Source organism: Monopterus albus, unplaced genomic scaffold, assembly GCF_001952655.1.
Source record: "Monopterus albus unplaced genomic scaffold, M_albus_1.0 scaffold617.1, whole genome shotgun sequence".
Lineage (NCBI taxonomy): Eukaryota > Metazoa > Chordata > Actinopteri > Synbranchiformes > Synbranchidae > Monopterus > Monopterus albus.
The window spans coordinates 43,436-53,915 of NW_018128497.1; the positions used below are offsets into that span (position 1 = coordinate 43,436).

General features: G+C 42.2%; 1 protein-coding gene across 1 annotated transcript in view; it reads right to left on the reverse strand.

Moving 5' to 3' along the window:
- The window catches only part of LOC109953314 (NACHT, LRR and PYD domains-containing protein 3-like), a 6,090-nt gene extending 4,168 nt beyond the window's left edge, over positions 1-1,922 (reverse strand). The window contains exons 1-2 of the mRNA XM_020588760.1: positions 1,628-1,922; positions 5-599 (exon numbers count right to left, since the gene is read on the reverse strand). Coding sequence (XP_020444416.1) covers positions 5-599; positions 1,628-1,904 — 872 coding nt within the window. The 5' untranslated portion in view covers positions 1,905-1,922. The remainder of the gene's footprint in view (positions 1-4; positions 600-1,627) is intronic.
- Between the last annotated feature and the right edge of the window lie 8,558 nt (positions 1,923-10,480).

Sequence of the window (10,480 nt, forward strand, 5' to 3'; positions counted from 1 at the left end):
CAGCACATCCACTGAGGTGGACTCTGTGACATCAGTCAGGACCTCAGTGGCGTGGAAGTCCAGAGGAAGCCGGCACTCGTCCCGACCGTCAAAGATGAAGACGACCTGGAACTGTTCAAAGCTGCAGATTCCTCTGGTTTCAGTAAAGAAGTGATGAACCAGCTCCACCAGGCTGAACTTCTTCCCTCTCAGCACATTCAGCTCTTTGAAAGTGAATGGAAATGTGAAGTGGATGTCCTGGTTGGCTTTGCCTTCAGCCCAGTCCAGGGTGAACTTCTGGGTTAAGACTGTTTTCCCAATGCCAGCCACTCCCTTTGTCATCACTCTTCTGATTGGTCCATCTCTTCCAGGTGGGGGTTTAAAGATGTCTTCCTGTCTGATGGTTGTTTCTGGTCTGACTGGTTTCCTGGATGCTGTTTCCATCTGTCTGACCTCATGTTCATCACTGACCCCTCCAGTCCCTCCCTCTGTGATGTAGAGCTCTGTGTAGATCTGATTCAGAAGGGTTGGGCTTCCTGCTTTAGCAATCCCCTCAAACACACACTGGAACTTCTTCTTCAGGTTGGACTTAAGTTTACGTCGACACCCAACAAGAATCTCTGATGGAATAAACACCAAGTGACATAAATGTGACAACTCTTTTGAAAATGTGAAGCATTCTGATGGATTCAGGTGACTGGGCTGTCAGGTCCTGACTGGCTGAAAGACTGATGGTCAACATCAACCAGATTGCTGTGTTCATTTTATAAAGGCCCTCAAGGTGTAAACGACCCTATAGAGCAGACGTGTCAAACTCAATCACACAAGGGCCAAAAACTAAACCACAGTCACAGCTGCAGGCCAAACAGGACTAACATTTATTGAACAGTCTAACACTGACAATGATTTAACCAGAAATATGAACTTGAACAGACTGCAACAACTTTTTCCTCAATAAAATTTGAAAAATTCAATTTACCGTATTTTTTCCTCAACAATAACATCAAGCCAGCCTAATTTTTGTTGTAGCTTTTTTTTTGCACATTTCCTGCTGCAACTGCAGTCTGTCTTTTAATTCTTTGACAAATTGTTGTTTTTCTTGGAGGCTAACTTTAGCATACTTAGCTCGACGCACATCGTACCATGACACAAAAGACACACGGGTTTTCTCCTTGAAGCAGAAACATATATTCGCTTTCCCACCTTTCGTTAAATTGCCTTCCTTCTGCATCAACCTCTCTCTTCCTGGACATTTTGGGATTAATGGTATTTCTCATTTACACTTGCTGGAAGTTACTGGTTAAATGCTGAAGGCTAAACACTGCCATCTAGTGGCGGGATGCCTATAGTTCGTGGGTCCCCAAATCGACGTGCATTGTGGGAGATGTAGTTTATGGTCACTGTAGGTTTTCAATTAGTATAAAGTTTTATTTTAAGACAACCATATGCATTTTAAGCTTTCGAGAGCCACATAAAATGATCTTTGGGGCTTTGAGTTTGACACATGTGCTATAGAGGTTAAACACTTGTGACTCCCCACCTGTCTGTCCCAACTAAAGAAGACCACTGAATCAAACTGTCCTCAAGAATTTAACCCAGTCGACCTGATTTTGACTCCTCAGTATGTGCTGATATCCCCATGACTCACCTGTGGATTTTGAGATGGTGTGTGAGAAATTCCCCACCAGATTGTTCTGATTAATCTTCACCAAAACAATTCTAGTGACTTTAACAGTGTTGGTACCGTAGGTCTGGACCATCTGATCCACTGTGTCCAGCCTGTCTGCATTCTCCAGGCGACTCTTTCCGATTTCTGGGAACCCATCTAGAGCCCCTTTCTGCCACAGGTACCACTTGAATTTCTTAAAGTCATCATCTCCCAGATCCTCCAAAGTCTGCAGCAGCACCTCTGTAAATGTTGTCATCTTTTGTCCTGACAAGATCCAAAGCTATGACGAAAACCTGTAGTTTAAAAACAGCTGCACATGTAATTTTACCTCCACTGAACACTATTGAAACAGAGCAGATTTACAGCTTGATTAGCAGCTAAAGCTAGTTCATGGGTTGTAAGTGACTGGTACAATAACAGGCAGTTTGAACAGGGTGGAGCAAAGCATAGACGTGGTCTGCAGAAGTCTGAGAGTGTGCTACCTTACAATCTACTACCACACACATGTACCACAGTAAAACATGCTTTTGTTGCCTGTTTGTAAAGAGTCTCACAGCGTTGAACAGGACTCCCGCGGTCACCACAACCTGGAGCAGAACACCCTGAACAGTGGAGATGATAGTGGACACAGCATCACGGCAGTGCAGCAAATTGTAAATATAACCAGTGTGAGTCATGATGTGTATAGATGTTACATATCTTTATAAAAGCTGGCTCTCTTTTCCTCGCATTCCTGTTTTTGATTGCACACATTTTCTTTCATGTTGAGAGGCTGCTGCGTATAAAATAAGTTCATGTTGTGTTACTGTTGTGTTGTGGAGCCAGAGACCATGACTGTAGTCACACATCAAACAAACTGTCAACAAATCTTCTTTGCCCACACGATTGTTTTCAGAGCTCATCACTGAGCACCACTGTTTCACAGCTGGATTTTAAAGCGTCTGGTCTCGTCATGTGTGTGTGCTGGGAACCTTCCTATAGGTGTCAGTGTGTCTCTCTGCTACATCAGATCAGCGACCTTGTGTGACTCTTCACATGGTTCAGTGTAATGATTCGTTCTGAATCCTACACATCAGACCAGTGACCTTGTGTGACTCTTCACATGGATCAGTGTAATGATTCGTTCTGAATCCTACAGGTTTTCTGGTTTTCTGCTGTACGCTGCTTTTCTACAGTGCGTTTTGTGTTTTTGTTTCGGTTTCACTGCTGCACAACCTGCTGAGCTTTAGGACAAATCAGCTGATTGTTTTAGGTCAAACACATGAATTCAGCTCTGACAAGAGAAACTAACATGTGGTGAAAAGGAACTAAGTACATTTACTCAACTGCTGCACTTCAGTACAAGTTTGAGGTTTCTTGTTCTTTACTTGACTATTTGCATTTGATGGTCCCTTGTACTTCAACACATGGCAGAGGGAGATATAGTACTTTTTACTGCACTGCGTTTCTCTGACAGATTTATTTACTAGTTGTGCCGCCATCGCTTAAACTACCTGACTGCAAGAAGCAAATACTTTGAAAGCTGAGCTGAAGTGGTTTCAGTTAGTTTTCATATAAGAAGCCAAAGACTTTGTGGCTCCAGCTTCTTAACGCTGATGATTTGCAGAGTAAAGTGAATCTTTGTGGTTCAGAGCATTGAAGCTCACTTCATTGCCCTCACCTTGGCGAAAGGTGAGGGCCATTTCTCACTTTTTTTGGTCTTTTAACTGACAAAACAATTAATTAATTGACCAAGACATCAATCATTAATGATCGGTAGTGAAAAGAATAATGGCAGCTCCATAGAAAACAGTTCCCTTCAACAACTCAACCACATAAAGTTGTGCATGAAAATGAGCAAAGGTGAAGCTCCACGATGCAAATGTGTCGAGACATTGACTTCACACTGTTTAAAGTAACAGGTTCACACATAAACAGTAAAAACACAGAATGATTAGAGCGAAGAAAGTGCGTACCTTCACAAGAGAAAGCAACCGGACACAAAGCAGGAATTGGAGATGTGACGAGTGCAGTTGGTGAAATAAGAAGATGGTGAAACTTCCTGCTGCAATCAGAAAACTTCCCTGCAGAGGAAGGTGTCTAATTTTTACATGAAACAATAAAACAGCCGTGATACATTAACAACATTATAGGAAGATAGAAGCAAATGGAAGCTAAAGCAGTCGACCTGCACCTCCAAAACAAAAGCCTCTGTGTAACCCTCAGAGGATGCTACAACGTCCTGTTTGCAGCACAACATCACATTACTACACTCACACTACAACAGGGGACATTTTACTGCAGTGTGTACTTTACTTTGGATACTTGAAGTACATTTATCTGATAATACATGTGAACTTTTACCTCAGTAAGCTTTAAGAGCAGAACGTTGTACTGCAGTGAAGAGTGTGTTTCAGGGTGTGGGTAATGAAATAATGAGTGAGTCAGAGAAAAGAGTCTCAGTAAAGTTTGATGTCATCTGCAACCAGAAACCAAAGAGCCAGAGGCTTCCTAAAGATCACTGGCCACACAGTGTCTACAGCGAGCTGCTCAGGATGCGTTTCAGTTTTTTTAATAAATGTTCACTGAGGGTAGAGTCTGAAAGGCAGACTGGCTGGGAATATTTAAACAGTCCCACTGTAACACCATGAGAAGTGACTTCAGAGCCCAGATGTCAGCAATGTTCTGCTGTTTCCTCCTGTGGACAGAGGACGACGGCTAACAGAGATTCACATCAGTAATGGGGTCTTCAGCCAAAAAAAAAACCTGTTGAGGATGATCCTACAGTTCTAGAGCTGGTTTGAAGTGTTTTCACTGTGAAATCAAGACATGTGTGTCTGTTTACTTGTTTTTATTTAAGATTCTAAAACAACAAAGAGACAAATAAAGCAACAGAGAAAACAATTCAAATTAAATCAATTCAAAGTGTCATTAATGAAAATCAACTGCAGCTGCTTCCAGCGACGACACCACAGGAAACAGAGTTTAGGCTCATGGCAACACAGACAAGGCATCACAGCTTTAACAGTCAGTGCATTTACATTTACTCAGGTACTTCCCAGTTTTTACAGCCTTGTACTTCTACTGCATGTCAGAGAGAAATACTGAACTTCTGACTTTACTGCATTTGTTGAACAAATGTGCAGTAGTTTTACTTTTCAGTAACAATGGGCAACTTTAGCTCAGGTTAATCTCCTGATTATTTTCTCAACTAAACATTTTGATTCCAAAATGTCAACAATGAAAAAAGCCCATTAGAATTTCCCACAAACTAAAGTTTAATCTAATGTGATGAAGAGCTGCAGGTTTGTTTTCAGCGATTCATTCACTAATGATTGATACTCGCAAGATTAAGATTTCACACATAAAGTAAAATGAATTGTTTTAGAAAAATATTAAACCAGATTAAGACAGTTTCCTCTGACCTCTTTCTTAAAACCACAACCTTTTTAGTTCTCTGGGCTGTTCAGTCTTTTTTCAGAGCTACAGTGTGTAACTTGTAGTAGCACTAGCATGAACCTCCAAACCGACCGGTTCCGCTCTGCCCAGCGCTCTGTCTTCCTGCTCCGCTCTACTCCGACCTTTAATGTGTTCATTTACAGAGGGACAGTGTGCATGGCTAAACATTTCTGTAGTTGTACCAGAAATAGTCACTGGCTAATTTTCATCTGCAGCCCCTGTGAGGAGGCTTCTCTTAAAAATTGTAAGTTACAAATAATTACAAATGAGTCACACCTGAAACATTTCTTCAACACGACTTTGTGCTTTCTTTCAGTCTCCTACATGTTGCTGATGCAGGACTTGGAGGACAGTTGAGTACAGTTGTACTGGTACTTTTACCTACTGCATGTACAGGATCTGAGTACGTCTTGCTGAGTTAAATCCAACAGACAGATTTCTGACCTAGAGTCAGTCCTTGCAGGTCAGACCAAGCCGAGTCCTGTCAGCCCACCTGATGCCGGTTTCAGACAAAAAAAATGTCAGGAGCGCAGTACAGAGTCCGTCCCCTGACTGATGGACACGTCCAGATGCTTCCCAGATGCCAGTTCCTTCGCTCTGATCAAGTGGTCCTAAACATTTCACAAAGGTGGACTCACTACTGTTGAACTGTCTAGAACCACTGGACCAAAGAGGATCAGTTGCGTCTACCGGGCTCCCAATGAGGCTCTGATCCTCCTCCACTGCACTTTATACCCGAGCCTCCTCACGAACAGGAATGAGGGCCCGACCGGTCCGACCGGCGGGGGGGGGGGGGGCCTGTACTCACATGGACTCAGGCTGGACTCACCTGCTCCACCTGTTTGTTCACCTGCATCCTGTCATTCAGACCCACTTTCCAGACGTCAAAGAGAATCTGTAGTTTGAAGGAACAAGAGGCACAAAGGTCAAAGGTTAATGTTTGTTTTCTATGGCTGTACCCCAGAAATAAATTAGAAAGTAAACCAGGGTGTAAGAGGTTAAATTGTTCCAGATTAAACTAGTATGGGAGCCACTAACCTGAAACTGTGGCACAATCTCATTATCAACCATTTAATACAACACATACTGAGGACAGATTCTTACTGAGGTCCAAGAGAAACCATGATTTGTTGTTAAAACCAGAAAACACCTGAATCTGTAGACTCCAGGTGATGAGACCAGACTTTGTTTCAGTAGTTTCTCTACCGCAGAGGTCAAATGTCACTGAGCTTCTGAGTCGACAGGCGTTCTCAACTGTTAGTGTTTGTCAGTGATGTGATGTCACCTGTATTGCATCTTTTACCAACATGAGAAAGAACACAACCCAGTTCACTGTGAACTGAGAGCAGATTTCATTGCCCTGCACTAACTGAAGTATTTGGACTCAGCAGCTTCACGTGTGTCTGTTAGAGACAGGTGAGAGCCACAGAGCTCGTGGGCTTCAGGCGTCCAGCTTCTTCATTTGCATTTCATTCAGTTGCTTAATTTAATAGGGTGCTAAACACTAGTTAAATGTGTCAGACTCGACACAAAGATGATTTTTCTCCACGGCTGAGGAGACAATGGCCCCTGGACACAGACCCTTTGGGCCCCTGGCCCAGCAGGCCTGTGCTCCTCCCATGGACCAGTGTTAACATATGGTCTTTAAATTGTCAGTCTGATTTTTATTTATATTTTAACTTCAGTGCTTTTTCTTTTCTCTCCTTTATGAGGTTTTAATTTATCAACATTATGTGTGACTTAGTTTAAAGATTTATATAACGAAATGTGACTTTTGAGGCTGTTTGAGTTTCACTTTATATCTGACCGGGTTCATTCTGACAGTTTTACTGCATTGAAGGACAAACGTGCAGGCTGGTTTACATCAGGAGTGTTCACATTACATTCTGTGTCTGTATGAAAACCCATTTGTTTCAGTTTTTACTCAGTTTCATCTGGTTTGTGTTCAGCCTGGTCCATGGACCAGAGGTTGAGAAACACAGTGATCAGTGCGTTTGAACCTGGCTGATTCAGGCTCTGACATACAAGGTTTTCAGTGGATGTTTGACCTGTGACCAGGTGTGTTCAGGTGAACAGGAAGTCCACAGGTTGTTGTCAGGCTGCATTCCTCTGATTCACAGCTTCACACAGGCGAGTCACACCTGTGGGTTTGTTTCTCTCACTGTAACATTTCACATTAAACATTTCACTGTAAAACTCGACTGAAATACATTTTATTTTGAAGTTTCAAGCCTCCAGTTCAGCAGTGATTTAAGATGAGCTGCTTCCATACATGTAGTTTCTGACAGTCAGGTATTTTCTTTCTCAGTTCCTGTTCTCTGTTCCTGTTTCCATTCAGTGTCTGAGCTCAGCAGCGTCAGATAAACAGAGCAAAGGCAAAACAGAGGAGGAAACAGGTTGAACAGAAAGAAACCTGTCAGTGACAGGAACGGCAGGAATGAGGCTCAGCAGGGAGGAAGAAGAGGGTGGACTTCATTCTGCTGCTGGGTGTGTGGACTAATTTTAGGTTGATACCATCGCTGTGAGGACGTGTCTCCACATCCTACACCCTCAGAGGGCTGTTTGAGACCAGGGTTTCAGGGGACGGGTTATGATACATGACTATAGTAAAACTGGACTCTGTGAGGCCATAACAAAAAGAAATGAAAAATAAGAGAAGACCCAGAGATGCTAAAATAGGTACAACACAGAGTAGTGAAAGTAACTAAGTACATGTACTCTGATACTTTGGGTTTTTCTGTTTACCACCTCTGTATCCTTGTGCTGCACCACATTTCAAACAGACCGACTGTAGTCTTGACTGCACTACGTACAGACTGCCACGTTATTTACTTTACTAATGGAGATTTTAAATACACACTGAAGATTTTACAAACACAACAAACTGTCATTAAGTTACCGAGTCAGAATTTGAATGCTGTCAAATGACAGTAGAATAAATAAGTCTTTAAGACTCTTATAAGAAAAGATTTTATTTTCTTGTGTATTTTGTTTTGTGAAATATAAGGCAAAAAGGTCATGTAGTGAAATCATATTCAATAAGTGCTGCATCTTAAACTATGAGGATCTGAAACTGAAATCTCGTAAAATCAGAGGGTGGTTCCAGGGTGTGAGGGACCAATGTGATTTCAGTACAAGAGACCAAGTTTTCAGGTTGAACTCTCACTCAGGGCGGCGCTGTGGACTTTGAACAGCCTCAAGACATGAGGAGTCCTTCCTGTTAAACACAACCAGGGGAGCGTAGGACTCCTGGTTCCTCCTGCAGCTGTTCTGACTGGGCAGTTTTAATGTATTTATCTTTTGGCAAACTGTTGTTTACTGTGTCTGTGTCCTCACCACATGTCCTACTTTGTTTTTATCCACATCTGGTGAAGCTAAGGACAGTTTTCCATCGTGAGAACTACAAAGCTCCATAATATAAATGTATTTCCCCCAGTCCTCTGAGCAGTACAGGATAATTTACAGTCCTGATATTTGTTCATATAAATTAATATAGAAAGCAACTTTTTCATAGTTTTTATGATCTGTGTGCTTCATATTTCTGGAGTGAACATCAGGTTTTCACCAGCAGAGGTCAGACTGACGCTGCTGCACAAGAGAATGGACCCACATGCAACCTGGACCCTGTCACAATGACTTATTCATTCACACTGACTGAACAGTTTTTAATAATTACCAACTTCCAGATGTTTGCAGGAATAAAGCACCAGCTGCTGCAGCTCCTTTCCCAGAGTCTGTTGAAGAAGAACACTAAACAAACATTAGTTCAGTGCTTTGCTGGGTCTCATACCATAGTTGTTTTGTGAGGAACACAGAGAGGTTCAAACCTGAGCAACAGAGGAGGGGACATCCTGAGGCCTAGACACTTGTTACTACATTCCCCATAATGCACCTGGATGGTGTCCACAACCTGATTTGCCATAAAAATCTTGAGTAATTTGGCAAAACAGTAAAAAAGATCACTTCTTTCCTCTGACATTTTAACAAAATTTAATTAAAAATATAACTCAGTCACTTTTATTTACTGTGTCTTGTGCTGAGACAATGTGAGGCACATGAGAGACTGCTGAGAAAATGACACTACACTATGTATTGAACAATCTAATAAAAGTAACTCAGAAACACAACTAAATGAGTCTGAGAGGCAGCAGACCTCCTGAGTGAACAGAGGGGCATCGTGCTGCACTGAGGCTAGGCTGGGCTAGGCTAAGCTAAGCTAAGGTAAGTTAAGGCAAGCTAGGCTAGGCTAGGCTAGGCTGAGCTGGACTAGGCTAGGTTGGGCTAGGCTAGTGGAGGAGAGCCCCGCTCAACCGGATGCTGCTCCAGTCTTCAGCACACAGGGAGTGCACAAGGCCCAGGTGTTAGTGATGGCTGATTGAGGCTTTGTTGAAGCTTCAACACAGTATTCACAAAAATGGTTCATTACTTGAGGCTTCAATGACACAGTGCTCGAGTAGGACATCTAGTGGTCAATAAAATTAAGTGCAATCAAGGTCAAAGGTCAAAGGTTTATTTGTCATATGCACGTTTCCCTGTACAATGAAATTATTACTTTGCCATCTGCATGAATCCCACATAATACAAGTGAAATATAAAGTAGATGAGCAATAACACCAATCTAAATAGGCAGTAAAAATCACAAATCTAATCCCATATCTAAGGCACTTTAAAGCAGTAAGCCAATAAAATTAAAACAAGCGCACAGTAAAATGCAGAGGGTGTGCAGTTATGCACTCAGCTGTAGTGTATAGGTGTCATTGGCTCATCGATTGTTTGGGATTTGATTCTCCATGCATATTCCTGTTCGACTACACTACATGGTTGTATGGCTTCAAGCTGACACAGTAAAATATTAAATAAACATGAACTCATGTTGAAGACCATGTTCCTTATTTGATATGTCTGACTGTAACCCTATATACTCTTCACTTATATTTTATGTTATGAAACATTTAAATGGTGCTGCAACATTCATGAGATGTGCTCTAAAGATTCAGACAGATGTCATTTTCACATGGGACTGGTGCAAATACAGATTATAGTATGGACTTCTGCAAAGTTTGTTTTGGGGTTCATTGGTAAAGAGGTTTATGGGTATGTAGGTAAAGAGGGTGTGCTTGTGTAACTGTTATTTAGATATGTATATATAGCTAGATAGTTAATCCATTCTCTCTCTCTCTATATATAAAAAATAAAAAATCCCCCACTCGCCCCCCACTTCGGGGCAGTCTTGTATTCCTTCCTTAAAGCTCGGGTCCTCTACCAGAGGCCTGGGAGCTTGAGGGAGCTTCCTTAGTTGTTCCTAGCACTGCACTCTTCTGGACAGAGATGTCAGATGTTGTTCCTGGGATCTGTTGGAGCCACTCTCCCAGATTGGCGGTCAAAGCACTCAAT